The 19406-nt window shown below is 50.8% G+C and overlaps 4 protein-coding genes across 4 annotated transcripts; all 4 read right to left on the bottom strand.

Moving 5' to 3' along the window:
- Window positions 1-686: 686 nt before the first annotated feature.
- On the bottom strand, window positions 687-3668 carry P174DRAFT_516398 (threonine/serine exporter family protein; the record flags this gene model as incomplete). Its single annotated transcript, XM_024832326.1, has 2 exons — window positions 687-2757; window positions 2808-3668. 2 exons carry the CDS (start codon window positions 3666-3668, stop codon window positions 1063-1065), a joined length of 2556 nt encoding a protein of 851 aa, XP_024677385.1. The 3' UTR covers window positions 687-1062.
- Window positions 3669-8932: 5264 nt separating this feature from the next.
- P174DRAFT_472640 (Mis12-Mtw1 family protein) lies at window positions 8933-11055 on the bottom strand (the record flags this gene model as incomplete). Its single annotated transcript, XM_024830620.1, has 6 exons — window positions 8933-9623; window positions 9678-9846; window positions 9897-10061; window positions 10118-10682; window positions 10814-10823; window positions 10850-11055. The coding sequence occupies 6 exons, from the start codon at window positions 11053-11055 to the stop codon at window positions 9014-9016; spliced, it is 1725 nt and encodes a 574-aa protein (XP_024677384.1). The 3' UTR covers window positions 8933-9013.
- An 870-nt stretch (window positions 11056-11925) lies between these two features.
- On the bottom strand, window positions 11926-15860 carry P174DRAFT_67000 (putative phosphatidylserine decarboxylase Psd2). The gene is made up of 7 exons (XM_024832421.1): window positions 15434-15860; window positions 15298-15342; window positions 15022-15237; window positions 14544-14964; window positions 13001-14494; window positions 12191-12942; window positions 11926-12114 (listed from the first exon to the last, which is right to left on the bottom strand). Exons 1-7 carry the CDS (start codon window positions 15575-15577, stop codon window positions 11953-11955), a joined length of 3234 nt encoding a protein of 1077 aa, XP_024677383.1. The 5' UTR covers window positions 15578-15860; the 3' UTR covers window positions 11926-11952.
- Window positions 15861-16894: 1034 nt separating this feature from the next.
- Window positions 16895-18923, bottom strand: P174DRAFT_66936 (putative MFS glucose transporter). The gene is made up of 2 exons (XM_024832419.1): window positions 18557-18923; window positions 16895-18493 (listed from the first exon to the last, which is right to left on the bottom strand). The coding sequence occupies exons 1-2, from the start codon at window positions 18653-18655 to the stop codon at window positions 17123-17125; spliced, it is 1470 nt and encodes a 489-aa protein (XP_024677382.1). The 5' UTR covers window positions 18656-18923; the 3' UTR covers window positions 16895-17122.
- Window positions 18924-19406: the final 483 nt, after the last annotated feature.

Raw genomic sequence — 19406 nt, 5'->3', positions numbered from 1 at the left:
ACTTTGAATGTCTTTCTTTTTGTCCTCTTGGTCTTCTTATTGTTGCTGTGGCCCAGACTAATCTGGAAGATCAACCGTCTTGGGGCGGTATTTTGATTATTATGATATTGGTGCCTTCGTTTCCTTGACTTGTCAGAGGGCTTGGAACGCCATGGACACCCAACCACCGACACTTGTTCAGTTGAATGATACATCAGTCGGAGATGAATGACTTTCTTTCTCACTACGGTTCTGCGTCTTCTTTTTCATTCTTTCTATTATTTGAAGAGATTGACGAACACATGGAACAAGCATACAGGGACATTCTTCTTTGGACTGAGACTCTGCTTGGCTTGACGTTCCATGTTTCCCTCATTACGTGTATGTACATCTGGCTATGTGCATATCGATTCCATAGTAATGGACCAAGTATTCGTACAGACATTTTGCTCTAAGGGGCATACCACTGCCCTTGATCATAGACTGGAGACGTAGCAGCCTTTATACTAGACACAGAAGAAAACCGTTATATCAGTTTATTGATTGATCTAGGTCGATATTGACAGAGCGTTATCGATAGTGACTCATGAGCATCATCAGGAAGGATAATTCGCGACTCTTCAGAAATAGTACGTGTATGATCAACAATCATGACCACGACTTATGCTTTTGTTTCTTGCATATGATCAAATCGAATCGAATCAAATCGCCAACAGAGCATACTCGCTACCAACCAACTACCGGATAATAACATTAAAGAACAAATGCCGCCGTGAAAACCCCGTGTTCGCGCCATCAGTCAAATCAATCAAATCGATACCAGTCCAGTACAGTCCGAAAAAAGAAAAACGCAATAGTACAAATGGTTAGGGATATCCATCGAACCAAATCAAAATCAAATCAAGCTGACACGGACGGCAGGACAGGATAGGGTGGAAGCAACGCTAATAAACAGATGAGATGAAATGAGATACGAGGTGAATGCGAATGATGATGTATGTATGCGATGTATGCGTGAGGTGTTGCTTTTCAGGACAAGATGCAGGAGGTGCAGGAGATGAGTATGGCTTGGGCGGCACGAAGCTAGAAACTGAACAGACCGCTCCGTTTCTTGCCGAGCGGGTAGACGACCAGCGCGGCGAGGAACAGGCCTACCGTGAAGCCGATGGCGACCTGGACCATGCCGTAGCCGATGTCGAAGACGACGCCGTAGAACTGGTCGTCGGCGTGGGTCATGTTGCGGGCTGCGTCGACGAAGCCCTGTGTGCCGTTGGAGATGACGCCGTAGGGCGAGGTGGTGGTTGTGATGGACTGGGCGGAGGCGATGCCTGAGATTAGGGAGCCGCTGGCAGCGAGGCCGGAGGGAACGAGCACGAAGATGGCGGGGAGCATGGCTGCGGCTGCAAGCCCGTGACGGAGGCGGCTGTAGAGGTTGCCCAGGACGCCGATGACGAAGGCGCCGAGGGCGGAGGAGACCTGCGTGCTGGAGGCGAAGCGCTTCGCGCCGAAGTAGTTGGTGACATAGCCGGCGAAGGCGATGAAGAGCATGACGGGGATCTGGCGCCATTTGGCCTGGTTGACGAGCGCGAGGCAGAGAGTGAAGAGGATGACGAAGGGGAAGTGCTGCAGGTACTCGTCGCGGATCGGGCTTGGGGGACAGGTGTACTCGGTCGAGGCGTCCGAGTCCAGCAGGCCGTACACCGCGGTGCCGATCGTGATGCCGAATCCTAGGAACATTGAGTAGATGATGGCGTAGACCATGCGCACGGAGCCGGCGACGATGCTGCGTGACTGCAGTTCCAGACTGGCGCAGAGCACCAGGTACCCGGGCAGAATCAGCGCGATCGACGACTGCGCCAGGGCCGAAAAGCAGAACAACCGTTCGCCTTCGTACCGGATGCTGCCAAAAGCCCTGGCCAGGAAGGAGGTCAGCACCGCCGCCGAGATCTCAAACACATTCGAGTAGAGGTTCGAGCGTGGGGACAGGATCAGTTGCAGGATGCCCAGTAGGCATCCGAGCAAAAAGGCGATCGGCAGGTCGATCGGCCGGGCGTTAAAGGCAAACGGCCCCACGGAAGCCGAAGCAAACCCGTGGACCAGGATGAGCATCCACACGGAATACTTGTTCTTCTTCTTCATGATCTCCTCCAGCCGCTGGATGGCTTCCTCCACGCCAATCACATCATGAATGACCTCCTTATAGACAATATGTACATCGGAGAGCTTGCCCAGGTCAACTCCCTGGGCCGATCGGACCACCTTGACCTCGGTGGTGTGCGTCGACGCGTCGTCAAAGGAGATGATCATACAGCCGGGTATGTACAGAAACTGGCCGTCGATCTCCAGGACGCGAGCAGTCATGGTCATGTATTCCTCGAGACGATGGGTCGGAGCACCATACTTCATCAGTGCCCGGCACAGCCGGATGAGATACCGCTGGCGCGAGAGCAGCTCGGCGATATGGACGGTGATGCGGATCTCATCCTCCAGCCGGGGTTTGGCCCAGCGTTTGCCGCCCGAGCCGGGGATGGGACCACTGCTCCGCGAGCGCTTCAGCATCGCAATGGGCGAGCTGGACGAGTTCTTGGCCGTCGAGCCGGAGAGGGAGGTGCTAGATTGGCTCGGGGATTTCTCGTACCACTTCCGTTGTCGCTGGGGTTGTTTCCAGCCGGGGTCCGGCGAGAGTCCCCGGCTGCTGACCTCCCCCAGACTGCTCTGACGGGAGTGGCCATACCGGCCGCGGGAATAGTGGCTGCTGCCCGACGACTGGTCGTATAGCTTGAGGAGGGATGAGAGGATGCCCCCCGGTAATGGGTCGGACGCTCGACATAGGCATCCGGATCTCTCTCTTCGATTGGGGTGACCTGTCCGGAGCGGAGTCCTGGGGACGGTGCGCGGATCCGGGTCAGAAAGTTAAAGTCTTTACGAGTCATTTGTCGCACGAGCTGATGGGCCTCTGAGGTTCGGGTCAATGTTCGTCCATCAACGAAGTCGTCTTCATCCTCGTCGGGAAAGTCGTCGTAGAAATGTTTCTCGGAAAGATTGATCATAGGAATGTCACTACCATCCTCTGAAGGCGGCACCACCTCCGTGGGAGTCGAAGCGACTGATGACGGCACGCTCGATCGGGGACTTGGTCGGGGAGATTTGGAAGTACGTCCCAGAAGGGACGCCAGTCGCTGAGCTCGCTCCTGAGCAAACTGAAAGGCTCTCCCTTTCTCTCTGCTGATCTCATAGTCCCTTGGGATCTCCGACGAGCTCGCTTGCGAGTGGACAGCGAGGCCCGTGACACCTGCAGGGGCGTTGGAACCCGGATCCACCGGAGGAAATGAATGGGGAGCTCTCTCTGCAGCTGGAATGCTGACGGCAGGCAATGGTCGCTGAGGAAGTGACGAGCCCCTTCCGTCAAAACGGGTCTCTGACGTCGATCCCGCTGCTGGAGCTTCGAGCAGGCCAGCCTCGCTGACGGTGAACTTGACGCGATTCGCACTTTTCAAAATGCCTGCATTCCGATGCCTGCCCTGGGTATTGATAAAGTCCAGCGGCTTTTCCTGAGATGAGCTCTCATTGGGAGTCACAAGAGGAGAAGTACGCGGCCATGGGGCAGATCTGCTCGCATTATGGGGTTCATCAGTAAGGCTCGAACGCCGCGACGAGGATATCGGTAGATCGAAATAACCGCCGGCCATATTTGTAAAGGCCTTTCTTTTACACGACTGACGGATTGCGCAGAGACACACACACCCGGACTCTCAGGACTGTCTGTGCTACCTCTGGATTTATTTTTGCCTTGCACAAGTTGTGCACCCTTCTCCCCTTTTTCTAATTCGGACGTTTTGCTGCTTCTGATGAATTAAATATTAAAATTAGATAAGTATTATTATCTTTTGTTTCCCCCTTTGCTTGTGAAGTAGCAGCGGGAAGGACGTGCAAGGTGTATTTGCGTAGCCTGGCAACCGGGTCAGATATGCACTTGCATCACAAGGTGATCAATGCCAAGGATCAGAAGTAAGTACCGCGACACACCTCGCAGACTTTGTGCCAGAGCCCGAAGACAATGGAGGGCACGGATGATAAGATCTTGGGATCGTAGCAGGAGCTGGAGCTCAACCGCTCGGTGGGATGGAAGGGGGTGAAGATCCCGCTACCAAGAATGCAAGTACGTCACGAATACATGGTCGAAAGATCGGATATGAATAAGCCAGCAGGGACCAGGCGAGAAACAGTAGGACAGCTGCAGGCGATCAAAAGGGAGAACGGGAGGCGAAAGCAACGATAGAGGAGGGACGATGCACAGAGGTACACACACTCGAGGGAAAGGGGAAAAACCAGGGTAATGATGGGGAAATGACGAAGCGAGGTTAAGAGAGGCAATTAAAAGAGAAGATTTCGAAAAAATTATGAAATCAAAAATCAAGATGAAAAAAGGATCTGAGGTTGTCTGTGTGAGGATGTGGATGGAAGCAGCCGAATTCAGCCAGCGCAATGAAGCGAATGCGGATAGGGACAGGAGTGAAAGGCTATTGATCAACAGAGAATTCCTCAGCACAAAATCATATGAAAAAAAAAAGACCAATTAGTCTCGACTTTTTTCGGGTTTTGTGTAGCAAGACGATGTCTGTGGGGATGAAGGAAAATATTATGTGATTTTCCTTTTCAAGTAACGGACGTGAGGCGAGGGAGGAGGAGATTTGTATCGGAAGCTTTGCCACAACACCTTGGAAGAAATGATTGAGGACAGCAGATAAGAAGGGAATTGAGAGATGATAAATCGTCAGATGGGGCAGTTTCGGTCTTTGCTCAGATTTAGGAAGAGACAATAGGTAGCAATGGTGTGCTTGGAGAGAAGAATATCACAACGCTTCGCCGGGACCAGCCAGAGAGGATTTTGAAAACATAAAGGAACTTGTTAATTCATGGTAATAATGGTAATGGCTTTCACTTTTTATCCTCCTCCCAATGGTGAATTTGATTTAATGAATTAACAATTAAAAATGGGAAAGACAACTAAGCAGGGACATATTAACAGATGGTGACACCCAGCCGCCAGAAGACCTAGACCATTAGAACAGTATTGCAGGCACAGGCATAGATAGAACTACTCCGTAAACTAGACAGATAGTAAGGCTAACTACTAATCTGGTTCCACGGGATCCATGAGAATGTACCACAGTGGCCTAAGGATCTAGTCACTGGGACCGAAGAAAAGAGTCAGAGTCACATTGGCTTGTGCTTTGCGCAGTCAGGCCTCAGGAGTACACGGCCTGTACTCCTCAGGTACAGTCGATCAATCTGAAGCAAAGACAGCAGAGCTCCATTGTGAAATATCAGTTTTCAGATTGATATTTCAGAGTTCAATCCAGCGAGAAGCAGCTCCAGTGATGCAGAGACAGATTCTGCTATAGATAGTCCTAAATCCAGAGTCAACGCAGCCACAAGCCATCGTCTAGAAAAAAAAAAGGGTATTTCCCGTTGTTTTTGCCTTTTTTACTTTTTGCGTTTATCATCACGGTGCGGAACAGTGGGAGGCAAAAAAAAAATAGCCGGCAATGTGGATCATCCGAAGACTGATAGACACTTATCTATATCAGCAACTGTTTAGCGCCCGAACGGGACCATCGTCTAGAACTCCTGAGACCGAACGGAGAACTGGGAAGTTGGAAGTGGGAAGTTTGGAACTGGGCTCGGGGGGGGGTAGACGGATTGGACCCAGACTAGCAGGACAATCCGTGGTTCTTGGGAAGAAAACAATGAGAATGTGCGAGTAGGAAGTGTCGTTGCCGTCACGTCAGGTCAGGGTCAATTATCGGCAACCCGATGGCCGATAGGAAGCCACGGGATTGACTGTGATAGGATGAGGCAAGGAAGAATATGATTTCTCAAGCTTGAGGATGATTGAGAAAGACAGATGGACATTGGACACCATCGACAGGAGGCGAGAGTTCAGTTCTTCCCAAGTGGGGTGCGAGGGTTGCATAGTGGGGCCCAACAATAGACTCATAGCATCAGGTCTTAACTTCTAAGCTACCTGGTAACCTTGTAACTAAAAACTATGAGTCCTATGCATGATAACTGATAAGAAGGCATGAAGATTACGAAGCTTCTGGAGACGTCAGGAATGACCAAACAAGAGATCTCCATTCTTCACAGGGACAAGTGAGGTTCAGGGTAAGTGGTGGTGCTGGCTTGCTGCAGCTGCATGTCAAATAATAAATAAAATAATGGAGTTAGTTATGAATCCGCCTAGCACATCCTCCCGACTGCTGTAGTCCAACCCCTTGGCAGTGGTCCCCTGATGATCATCCATCTCTAGTAGTTTTTGGCATGGAAGGAGCTATGACTTTTTTCTGTCTATAGCTCAAGTACTAATGGTCACCATACTAGCACTTGAAGTTAAGACTACTAAGTATACCAATGCCCAATCTCCACTCAAGGGAGCTTCAAGAATGTTTACTCTGTAGAAGTTTTCCAAAACAAAGTGAAACGTACGTACGCCTCCCAAGACGTTGTATCAACCTCACCCGACTCCTTACTTCTCTCCCGGAAGTGGCTTGCAGCCAACCCTCCGAGGGATCGACCATGAATGATACCAGCTCCACTAACAAGTATCTAATGCGTACGCAGTCCAAGCAAGGCTCTCACTCCTGAGTTCCCAAAACCTGACGAAAGAACCTGATCTGTGCGATTCCAGCTGCGATGTTTGCTTCAGGCAACACCTAATGACTGCAGCCTGAGCCCCTTTCATGATGTCAACGGGATGCACCGTGCCTCAAGTCTGGATGATTGCGCGGCGGGGTGTTACACAGCCTCTTGGGAGGTAGGTAGGTAGGTCTGATCCTTTTCCTGTTTGAGGGGTTTGACGACGACTTTCTTGCGCTTTCCTCTGCTTCGATTTACGCAGTGGCTGGATCATATGCACTCTTTTACTCGGTGTCTTAAAACACGATTGGAAGACAGTACCTTGGCAATTCACTCCCCATTCTCACCACGGCATGTGCAGGATGTCAACTCAACCCGGTATCATTCAGTATCACCAGGAGGACGGTTGCCGAGGATGACTGTACCACCTGCGCTGACGCAGGGACCAATATTTGGTCCTCATTTCGTTGGTGCTGAGGAGAGGGAGAAACGGCGGCAAGGGAAGGAGGACTCTGTGACAGAGTCGCACCGGGGATGTATCGCTTCCGACCCGGATGGATACTGAGACTTGGTCACTGCGTGCGTTAGGGCGACAACGCTAATGTGACAAGGTACCAGTTGTCATTGATTGAAACGGGTATGCGAGAAAAATGCCCGTTGTTGAAGTGACGAAGTAGATATGAGCGTAGGAAGAGACCCATGAAACTGCTATTTCTGGATTGGGCGGTGGATCCGAGCTCTCGGGTGATATGAGAAAATCCTCAGCGTGGGAAGATGATTGGCGACTGTTGTAGAGCTTAAATTGCTCAGTCTCCCCTGATTATCCAGAAGTAAGAAAAATCATCATAAGCGCTAAGTACCTAGCTAAACTTACCTTGATACAAATCAAATATCTTTCCGTGGCAAGCCTGCACTCGGAGCGTACATCAATCATGACTCAAGAAAACAGACAGCACTTCGCTGCATTCAGCAACATCCATGAAGAAAACTCGACGGTCGGATCCACTGTACTCCGTACTGCTAGTGCTAGCCTCTACGGTAGCTACAGCCTACAGCGTCCTCTGAGAGATAATACAGCAGGTCAAGCGAGTCTTATCATAATAGATCCAGTCATCGGCACTTCTAGATCTTCGCCTGCCCCATAGGTTTTGTGACTTTGGTCATGCGGATGGCAGATCTTACCACTTGTCTAGCTTAACTACCTGCTTACTGCTTACTGCTTACTGCTAACAAGAAGGTCGGAAGATTGGTGAGAAAAATATGATTATCACATGGCAGACTAGCCCAGACCCGCAGTGTTCGCCATGTTCTAGAAGGTGACTATAGCAGACATCTATACTCCATACAGTAATAGTTCTGGCACATGAATACTCTTATCTAAGAATTCTACTATTACATGTCAAGCACATGATATGACTCCCCCTGGCCCAGAGAGACGATAGAAATAAAGATATATATAAATACACAGCATGACCGCCACACCAACCCCTCCGTGGCAACAACATCTGTGAGAGATACCTCCCTTAGTTGGATCCTCGGAGGATTAGCCACTTCCTTTGACTGGTAAAATCAAGCTGAAGAGTCGGTCAAGCCGAACTGCTTGACTAAGGTACCTACTCTACTAATATGTATCTGCTGCGTAGAGTCGTGTATACTACGTAGCACCGAGCTTTGACCTCACACCGACCTCACACCCTCCTCTACATTACATGACGGACTATAGACACAAAGACGACCAAGGCCGGACGCGATGGATTAGACTTGCTGCCCAATGAAGCCTGAGTCTGAGTCTGGGCCCGATGACCAATGGGTCTGAGTATTATTATGGATACTCTGTGTGCGCTAGGAGTACCCACGCAAGGTACGGAGGAGTCTTAGGATATATGCTACGGTAGTCTGCCAGAATGGTATTAATGTTGTGGCTTCGCAAATGATAGTATCCTCACTACCCTAAAGGAATAGACACTGCCTGCATGGAGGTGGCATAGTGAATCACTATATCTGCGATATATTCCGTAGTATCAGGTAGATTATGCTGCAAGTATATATTACAATCCTGTGGCGATAACGCAGGAGTGCTGGTGTTCTAGAACAACTACTTGTAATTGACGTAGTCCCAGAGGTCATGCTCATGTACCGAGTCAATTGCGCTAAGCGCACTATGTTGTATTTGTTCTCGTAGTCGCAGGCCTATACAGCATCGTGTCCATCATCCGCAATCAATCAAATCATAACACCTCAACTCCATTGCTTGCATCCCAACCAACCAAAAAGTAAAAAGTGACTGCCCTGCTCGAGGCCGCTCGACTATACATAGACATGGAAATGAAAAAATGATCGGCCAGGAGATCCTCCTGTACGATACTCAACGAGAGTTTTGACGGACAACAACTGATCACCGTCGCTCCACACGGCTGAGAGCCCCGAGAATCACTCCCAGATCCTCTCTTGGTCTTCCGTGCCGGAGACTAACACGTCTGCCTTCGGCTTCGCCTCCCTCAATTGCAAGTCGCCTCATAGCATTCCTGGCATCACGCTCTTCCAGTCGTTCCGCACAGATGCGTAGTACCCGTGTCGAGACTGCGTCCGACATCGAGCGATATAGCTCAATGTCGTGCACGCCGGCTGCGAACGAGTCCAGAGTTGGTGCCAAGCCTGACGCCACTCGGGATAAACGGGCAGATACGACCGATGGTGGCATTGGTGGTAGATGGCCCGATTGCGTAGTGGCCGATGGCTCTTGCGATTGCGATTTTCGTCGCGCCTTTGCTGTGTCAGGATGCAACATGGCATAGATCTCCTGCTGCGAAGGCTCTAATAACGAGGTATCTATCGACGCTGGCTGCAAAGACAGTACTGTTTGTTGAGGCGGTTGGTTGGGCGATCCGGCTTGTAATGAGCCCTGATTCTGAGATGTATCTGACGGATGCTTTGATTCAGGCTTTAGTCGTGGAATAGATGGAGGTCGTAAAAGTTCATTCAGGGAATGCCTTTCCCTTTGCAACCTGTTTCTCGAGTGTCATTTATGTGTCCTTTAAAACCATGTCTGGCCAACATACCTCTGTATTTGCTCCTCAAGCTCCTTGATTTTGTCCGCGTTTTGGATGTTTTTCGGGTTCGGTTTCTTCACCACAACAGCAGGCGGATTCACATCCTCGCGCCCAAACCAATTCGAGAGCTCGGAATTCGTTGAGAAGTCTTTGAGCAGTTCTTCTTGTATTACTCGAGCTACGCCATGTCAGCCTGATCTCTGTGAAAAGGAACCTGGAATAAAATACCAGCTAGACGAGCACTGGCATCTTCCAGCCGCGCTCCTGTAGGTTTATCTCCCAGTGCCCGTGTCGCGCACCAAGTCAGAAGCTGCCTCATCCTCCGCGGCTCTGGGAGCCCATCTGCAATATGCTTATAGAAATCGGCCGTGTCAACCTCTTTATGAGGCAACGCTAAAAGGTAGTCAGTACGACAGCCTCCCTCACAAATCCAGCAATAATAGACCTACCGTTAGATGCCCCAGAATCAATCAGTGAACTGGCCCTCCTTCCTCGCATCCCCAGACTACTTCGCCTCCCCTTCCCTCCTTTCTCCGATTTGGCCTCTTTTCGCATCTCCTTGTTCCGCTGGATCACAGGCGTATCGGCCAGAGGCAACGCAATCTTCGCAGTACCGGACTGCTGTGGTTCAGGCGACACAAAGCCGTTCCTCGCCTCGACTTCCGTCTTGCTCGGTCTGCCTTTTCGTCGCTTCTTCTCCTTGGGCACAGATTCGGTCTCCTCGCGCTTCCGCGTCGATGAACGTGTAACACTCTGCGGTTGGGGTTCTGGCTCTGTAGCCGAGAATCTCCTGCGTCGCGTCTGCCTCTTGCCCGACACCTCCGCACTCTTCTCCGTGTGCTCCACGCTTTCTTCCGACACCGTTTCTGTCTTCTTCTTCTTCGGCGGCCGCCCTCGCCTAGGCGATTGCTGTGGCGGTACCTCAGGGACGGGGTTCAGGTTCTCCGGGGCAGCATCGACCGACGCCCTCGGTTTTTTGCTGGGCAATCGCGTAAACTGGAATCCCTCAATATCCTCATCGTACGCCACTAACAGCGGAACAAAAAGTAAACGTTAGCAAAAAGCACCCACAACCCCTCATTCACCATCTACCAACTCCCAGCGCCACCCCAGACCGCAACCCCGCGCAAACTGAAACCACTCACCAGCCTTCCTCTTCCCCACCCGCCATTCACATTAACCTCCTCCTCCCCTTTTCCTGTCCCTTATTCAATCGCGCGCTCGATCGTCCGCCCGGGCCCCTGCCACTCCCGCTCGCGCCGCCAGACGCCGAACGCGTCTGCGCCTGGGACGCAGCCATATCAATCTCCCGTAGCGGTTCGCGCTCTCCTGCTCTGGTCGTGGTTTTAATCTTCGTCTTTGGGGCGGCGAGAACCGTGACGGTCATGTCAGGGCCGGAGTAGTATATTGTTATGTGAGTATGCGAGCGAACGGATTAGAGTCTGTCTCTTCCGTAGTGTGAGACACTGCTCCGGCGCCTGATGCACCACAGCTCGATGAGACTCGAATATAAGTCCCACCCCGCGCGTGTAATCCACTTCGAGTGTTGTTTGGTTGACCTCCGCCGATCTTCCCACCGGCCGCTGCGCAACGAGAGGACGACGGATTCAATTAGATTCAATTCGGTATCCGAGTAATACCGAAAGCAGGTCCGCTTGCTGAATCGACTAGGATCCGGAGCGATTGCACGGTCGCAGGTCGCCAGGTCGAGCGGGCGGTGTGCCTGGGTTTGTTGGTATACGTCGGTCGCAATTCTATCGGCCCCGTGCCGTACGTTCGCGATTGACGACGACTGTCGAGCAGACTAGACCGACTTCACTGATTGTCTGGGGAAAGTTGCAAATGCGTGCTTGCGCAGCTGGAGCATCAACATCGGCGTCGGGGTGACGGGGGTTTTGCTCTTGCAAGTCACTGCAGCACGCGGTTGTTTTGGTCGTGGCGCGTGGAGGATGGCGCTAAGCTGTTTTGGGAGCGACACTTCCTGGCAGTTGAACACTTCTTCAAAGCATGGTAACTTTCAAGCTAACAATACTTTATTGTTGAATGGAATAGGTTTAGAAGGTATGAGTTATCTATGTACGTCAGGGAACTAATTGATGCTCCGTCTGAGACATCCCTTGGCTGCGTCTATTATGTCCCATTGCACACTATTCAACATGTACAAACTCTGCCAGACAGAGAACTTCAAATGCTAGTGAATGCTGAGATGATAGGCCCCAGGCCACTTTAAGAATAATACTGCAATCGCTCTCAAGTAAAAAAGTTTGAAGGAGAAGCAAATTGATCATTGCAATGCGAAAGCATGCGTCGGAGGAGCCAGGCTGCCCTCTATTCTACGTTTGGCGTCCTGCTTCTCCTCAAGGCTGACCTCTTCGGTTGGCTTGGGCATGTCGGGCTCGAACGGAGGGATTTCAGGGCTGTGACCAATAGACATTCCCACTCGAATCTGAATACGGCAGATCTCAAGATTAGCGAGAGTCGACAAAAAAGAAATCAGGAATCAGCAAGGGGATTGTGCTCACCAAAGTCTCCAAAGCAACCCTAGAGTTATCAACCAGGTCTCTATCAAACTTCATCACGCCTTCCTCGAAGAGGAGCAGCACAGTACTTCCGCCAAACTTGAAGTATCCAAGCTCTTCGCCACGGCTGACCTTCTCGCCTGCCTTCCGAGTGATCACCGTGCTTCCGACCATCATGGCCCCCACACAGACCACCATGACCCGGCCGTGGGCGATCGAGTCAATCGGTACAAGAATTCTTACGTTCTCACCGTACACATCCAATGCAGAACGGATCGCCATCGGGTTCACTGTGTAGTACTCGCCCTCGATGGTCTTGGGGGTACCCATAACACCGTCAACGGGAATATGGAAGCGGTGGTAGTCCTGAGGAGCCAGGCGGAATATTCCCAAGGCTCCATTTTTATAGCGCGGAGCATCCTCCGGGTATGCATTCCCGAGAAGCCTCTCCACGGAGAACTCCCTGCCCTTGACCCAGATACTGGTCGCCTCGTCGATGCGGTCAAAAACAACCGATCGGCAGTCAGCAGGCGACACGATGATTCTCGGCTCATTTGGAGCTGAACAAGGGCGTGCGTCAGGCTTCAATTGTCGGTAGAAGAACTCATTGAATGTCTTGAACTGGTCAAGGGGTAGCAGAACCTCTGACAGGTCAAGCTGATGGAAGTTGATAAAGTCCCGGATCTGAGCTGCGGAAGCTGGATCATCATATTTCTTGCCTTGCTTGATACTCATCGACTTGAGGATCTTACGAACTGTAGCTTGGTCAACCTTCAATTCTTTCTGGGTGTTTATCGTTTGACAGTAACTTACTTCGCTTCTTCTCCATTTCCCGGCTCTTGAGGCCTCTGTAAAGGAGCCGAATACCCAGGCGCACGTAAACGCTCATTCGCTCCTCGTTGATCTGCCCTGTAATTCGATCTTGAACAAGGATATTGGCGGAATTTGCGCCTAGCTTGTAGCCACCGTAAGATATCTTTGTGATAACTTTGGAGTACCACTTGCGTTGCGCCTGGCTGGAAGTGACAAAGCCACCCATCACAAGATTGTCAACCTGCCGCCAGTCTTGACTTGCGCATGTAGCAATGTGGGTGATAATGTCCGCATCGGAGCGCTTCGCGAGCCGCGGTTGATGGCAGAGAGGACACTCCCGAATCTCAATAACATGCTCTTCACCCCGCTCATCACCAAGATCATCGGGATGGAGATCTTCCTCGCTCGTGGATTGTTGCTCTTCCTGGCCCAATGTCGGTACGGATGTTGTGCCAGGATCAGTATTGGCGGGCAGTGTTGTGCTCGTCTCCACAGGGTACTCGTCGCCGTCAGATTGTTCTTCGCTTCTTTGGCTGCCATTTGAGGATGGGGTTAGAGATTGCATGTTGGCATTGGCCATAGGGACCTTTTGCAGTGCCTGCAGTGTGTCCTCCAGACACATCACAACTTGGTCAAAACTCAGATCCACCGTCTCGACGGGCTCGTTTCCGGAACTGAACCGTTGGAAGAAACTGTCAATCGTAGACTCTTTCAAGGTCGAGCCAAGAGTGTCAAGCATCGTTGTCAACTCGACCTTGTCGATTCGACCACTGTCGTCAGCGTCATATTGTTTGAGCATGAGTCTCCAGAATTGCTGACGAAGCGCACGGTAGGGCATATATTTCGCTTTCACAATAATCTCTGGAGAGTGCTTGTCCTCCCACCGTTCCTTGTTCTTTAGTGTCAAAGGGATCTTGTACATTTGAAAGTCATGCGAGTCCATCTGGCCCACTTCGCCTGCAGTAGCAGTAGGAGCACTGGAAATATTGCTGCTGCTTTCTCTTCCCTCCGGGACGCTGGTGGGTGGAGAGGTAGCTGGCTGCTCTGATTGAGACTGGGTAGACAGTGAGGCAGCAGAGCTTCTCGACCTTATTAAACCGGGCCGTGACATTTTCGAAAAACTGAGAGTCGACGGTGAGGGACTGACACCAGACTTGGCCCCTGATTTACCGACAGAGCTTGTATCAGAACCTGTTGGGCTAAGTGAAGGATCCCGGAGCCGATAGAGGCCCGTTTCCGGATCTGCCTCAGGAGCAGCCTGGATCAAGGTCTGTAGCGGAAACCCAGCCGATGCAACAAAGTCATTGCCGGAAAACTTATCCCGATCCATGACAGTAAAGCTCATCGTGTAGGACTGTTCATGTTTCATGACCTGGAAGACCATCTTCTCGTTGTAGACCGGGTTCAGGTTGTGACGAACGACGGGAGTTCTGAGAGTTTTCCGTCCAAGCGAGGTCACGACAAATGGATCCATGTCAAAGGAAGTACGTGTCACTTATCTAAATCAGCAACCGCCTTAAACCATGGAGGTCGAGCGACATACCGTTCCGTTCCGGCGGAAGATCTGTTACCTGCACAATCTCCATGAACACGATACCCTGGACTCCGTTGCCGGCCCCAGAAAATTGATACGCCCGAGCTGCTAGTGATTTCCGTTTCAAGCGAGCGAGCCGGAGTCGTTTCCTCCTCTTTTCCACAATCTCTGGTTTCGACAGGTCGTCGGTCTCATCCGAGGTCTCCTCGTCCCTGTCGGCTTCGTCCGATTCGTTTGTCGGGACTTGCGGAAGGTCCTCATCTTCCTCGCCAGCGCACACCAAGGTCCTGAACCTTTGGTAGATCTCGGTCGCGGGTGCCGATACATTCGACGGGTCGATCAGCGCAAACTGAAGGAGGATCTCTCCAGACACGTTGCTGTCCTTCTTCTTGGTCGGCTTCCGCTTCGACTTGAGAGTATACCATTTGGGCTTGACAGACGATCAGCTGGTGGCCATGGTCTAAGCCAATATATCCTCCTTACTCACCGGCTGATTGATTTCGCCATCGGCGAAGATGTCCTCGAGGGGGATGTCAAACTCGCCCAAGTAATCTTTCCCGAATCTGTCGTGATCCCAGCAGATACACTCCAGCAACGGTACACCAACCACCGGCATCTCGAAAGTCACGTTCCATTCCGGATTCAACGTCTTCGGTATTGTTGGGGTCGATTGTCTTGAGTCTCCAAGTGTAACAACTAGATACTAAATACGCAATTTGATCAGCCCTGTCCTCAGTTATGGCATCCATTGACATGAACTCACCGGATCACTGGTTCCACCTCTGTCTTTGGCTGCAAGATTTCTGCCCTGGTGTTGTTCAAATTGAGAGGTTAGCCTCCGGAAGTGGCACTCCACGGAGCTCAGCGGAAGTTCCGGGCTGGAGAAGAGGTCCGCTCACCCTAATTGCAGAAACCTTGAGAACCAGCGGCCTCGTCTCTGTTGCTCTCATCGGACTTGTGCTTCTGCTTTGACCGGGAGTCGAAGCATTGCTCTTCACGCTGAGATGAGAGCTGAGACGTTGAGGCAATGGTAACCGCACCATGGTGGACGGCGGAAATTGCGGGGGAGCTGCTTAAGATGGCAGCCGGAGGACACGTCGCGTCAGCCCCAAGAATATTCTAATGTCTGAGAAGAGATGATGTCTAGTATGTTGTTGCAATGATAACAGGTACAGATCGTAGAAAGAATGACGGTATAATGAATCGCAAATGGGTGGTTCCAGGACCGTCCACCGACCGGAGGATGTCGCGGTGTGGTTGAATCCGGGTTGATCTAAGATCTGGTCGGGTCGATCAGAGTTCCGTTCACACCAAGAAACGGGAGCCACCACAAAGTCCACAATAGATTGCGAAGGAAGAATAAGAATGAAAATCCTGATGACAATGCAATTGAAGTTCTTGACACGTTGATAAGGGAGTCAAGATGAACACGTTAAGAGAAAGACAGAAGAAAGAAAGTTGATAGGAGCGTGAATAGGGGATAGATACACTACCTCAAATTAAGAGAGAGAACAACAATTAAGTACCAAGACCCTTAGTACGGGTTTGTACTATATTTTTGTTTTCTTGGTGGGGCTTGAGCCTTCTCTCCGTCTCACTGAGGCGTAGAATGAGGATCTCTCTACAGGATAATATGCAGAAATATGAAATTGAGCGTCGAGGAGAAAGGATTCACAGTTGCCATCATGGGAATCTAATTAATCATCATTTATTTGCAGGCTGTGAAGCTAAAATTATACATACATACATTGAGCCTGCCGGAAGACTCTTTGGTTACGTTTTAAGACGTCAGACATAAACAGGCAAATGATAGAAAGTGACAGAAGAAGAGCTGTGGAAGGAAGATCAAACATTGATCCACCGACGGCGCAACAAGCACTGGGCAATCACAATTCCGGTCTCCACCACGACCGTTGCTCTCGAGCAATGAGGAATTGAGGCTATTCTTGAATGTGGCTGCCTACTTGTCTACCATATCTCATGTCTAAAGAGGCAAACCTTCGGAGGCTTCTCTTATGCATGCTAGTGTGCACCAGTGCAACATACTCGAGTCGCTTGACGTCTTTTTGCATGACTAGTCAACATTTTTCTTCCATGAGACCGACTCCCACTTTTCCCCTCATGGATCAGTGACGGACCAGTGGGGGTGTAGGTACCATACAGTCTGTCTGGCTCGGTGGAGTTGTTCCTGTCAGTATGCCACTACGCACCACATTTTGACTTTACCATGCAGTACATAGTATATCTTTTGATATTGTTCGACACCACCGGTTTTGTAGCCGTCCCAAAGTCAACTAGGGAACTCAGCACAGTTGAGACGCAAAAAGGCGGGGTTACTGCCACCAAACCCAAAGTAGCTGAATGCGCTTCTAACAATGGCTACTTCGTAAGCAAGACATCAATCATAGTAGAACTAAATGCGGACAATTTCCCAATATGACGCAAGTGATTTCAGCCTGGACATTGCCTCGGTCCGTTCCGAACCGGTGCATAACAATGAAATTGGTATACGGATGTAAGGCTTCGATTCCTTGCTAAGGTAGAAGAGTACTCAGAGGTAACGACCAGATAGATGAAACAGAAAGGCATTAGTCTGTCCGTCTCGAGTCTTCTCTTCCCCAGACCTCATCGGCATTGGCCTTGCCTTTGGTCTCAGGCACCCACCCGTAGATGAAGCCTCCAAGAAGGCAAGCCAGTACCGCAAAGATCCAGTAGATCTTACCACGGCCGCCCAATGCGTCGTTAAGCACGGGGAAGAACTGAGCCACGACGAACGTGGCGGTCCAGTTGGCCGCCAGCGCCCAGCTCTGTGTCGCACCCACAGCCTCGGGACCGACTAGTTCAGAGGCCAAGATAAAAGGTACCGGACCTAATCCAACCGCGAAGCTGGCCACAAATAACAAAGCTGCTATTGCGGACAAGACTTTCTGATTGAAATAGATTCCGAGCGCCAGCAAGACAGAGTTGCACCCCATGCCGGAGATGCTCAGAAGCAGGCAGGTCTTTCGGCCTATCTTATCGGGCAAAGGTGAGCAGGCAAGAGTAATGATCAGATTGAGGGCCGAGATCATCACGGTCAGCAAAGCCGCTCCCGTGGGAAGGAGACTCTGTAGAAGCGAGACACTATACATGATGATACTGTTAATTCCGGTGAACTGTTGAGCCACCATGACTCCAATGACAGCAACGATGGCCGGACGGTAGTATGGATCTGTCACAGCTCGCACGATCGTAACTGGAGGTTGCTTAGGTGGCAAGTTGCCGGAAGGAGGGGTGAGCAGTGACTCCTCCTCCGGTCCTGTGGGCCTCTCGGAGCTCTTCCATCCTTCAATCTCCTCTTCGATATCTGCACCCTTCCCACGTATCCTCTGCAGCACATGTCTGGCCAGATTCGCCTGTTGATGCTCAGCCAGCCAAGTGGGGCTTTCCGGTACGAAGAATAGACCAAGGAGTTCCGAAACCCCGAGTAACCCAGCCACGGCAAGTATGGCCCTCCACTGAGCTCCTTTGCTGAAAAAGTAGCCGAGCGTCTGGGTAAATAGAATACCTACATTGGTCATAATCTGCGTAAAGGCGCCGAAGAACCCTTTCGCGTTGGGCGGGGCAATCTCGGATATATAAATTGGACCAACGACAATAGCAGCACCCGCACCAACACCACTCAGCAACCTACCGACACTCAAGATCGGTATACTTGGTGCAAACGTTTCGGCTACCGGGCCCAGAATGAAGAAAATCGTTGTAGCTCGCAAGGCGAATAGTCGCCCATGTTTAGTGGAAACGGGCCCTGCCAGCAGGGCACCTAGCAAACCACCAAGGGTGTATATGGAGGACACCAGACCGAATTGGGAAGGGTGCATTGGAATACATTGAGGCAGAGTTCCGAACAATGCTGAAGCGGTAGAATGGATGCTCTTTCGCTCGCAGGTAATAACAGCTTGGGGGGCATTAAGCTCGGCCTGTTTCAGTCCAGGGTAAGTAACGGCCAGGAGTCAAGCAATCCAAGAGCGCTTTGCACAAACCAGATGATAGCCAAATTGAAGCGGCCCTAGTGTGACAACAAAAACGAGATAGACCAGGTATGCTGTGACCCTGGAACGGGTCAGTCCAGTGGGACTCATGATGCTACTGGTCTGTTGGTCTGTCGGAGTGGATATTGATCCGAATCATATAGCTAGATCGAGGTACAAGAAGCCACGAGGTAGGAATATAGTTAATAATATCGAACCATTGTATTGCTGAGATTGAAGCTGAAAGTATTCTGACCCTACTACTCGTAGTAGGTATTGGTTGGTCGCAGGATGACGTTGACAGGGGCCGTGGGAGCTTGGACTGCTGCCGGGATAAGGAAACTCCGTGCTGATTTAGGTCATGGACACTGTCTAGCCAAACATGACAGTTCTAGCAATAGGTCTACTACCTGCAAGGAGAGAAGTCGTACTGTCAGCCTATGAAGTTGATGAAAATGCTATGTCCCGAGACTAGCAGCGCCTTCAGAGTATGACTCCGCAGATGCTGGAGTATAACACGGGAGCCCGCAATTTGGCAATGACGACGCATATCAGCAATGAAAAGTGGCCAAAGACACTACCATGGAATTATGCAAGACAATTCAGATTCAGCAAATAGTCATGAAGAGAGTAAATTCATTATCCTAAATGTATCTCTCATGGAGCAAGAGTGACTTTTGCGGAAGAAGCAATATGTGTCTGCTGACTAACAAAAGAGGGGGAAATTCAGGGACAGTCGAGAAAGAGACCCAGACCGACCACTCAATGCATCGTCAACATACTCAAGCTGCCATTGCTATTTGTCTTTCGGAATCCAACCTCATCATCGTTTCTGCATGCAATCGTTTCTAGTAGTTGTGGA

This window comes from Aspergillus novofumigatus, assembly GCF_002847465.1.
Source record: "Aspergillus novofumigatus IBT 16806 chromosome Unknown P174scaffold_12, whole genome shotgun sequence".
Lineage (NCBI taxonomy): Eukaryota > Fungi > Ascomycota > Eurotiomycetes > Eurotiales > Aspergillaceae > Aspergillus > Aspergillus novofumigatus.
This window is presented reverse-complemented; position numbering and strand designations above follow the sequence as displayed.

Bases quoted from the DNA above. Each gene is read 5' to 3' on its own strand.
- P174DRAFT_67000 (XM_024832421.1), bottom strand. From the start codon at position 15,577: ATGGTGCGGTTACCATTGCCTCAACGTCTCAGCTCTCATCTCAGCGTG. The intron at 15,238-15,297 runs GTGAGTTCATGT...TTGCGTATTTAG, and splicing joins GAGGTGGAACCAGTGATCCG to TATCTAGTTGTTACACTTGG. The intron at 12,943-13,000 runs GTAAGTTACTGT...ACCAAGCTACAG, and splicing joins GGAAATGGAGAAGAAGCGAA to TTCGTAAGATCCTCAAGTCG.
- P174DRAFT_66936 (XM_024832419.1), bottom strand. From the start codon at position 18,655: ATGAGTCCCACTGGACTGACCCGTTCCAGGGTCACAGCATACCTGGTC. The intron at 18,494-18,556 runs GTTTGTGCAAAG...GGACTGAAACAG, and splicing joins TTCAATTTGGCTATCATCTG to GCCGAGCTTAATGCCCCCCA.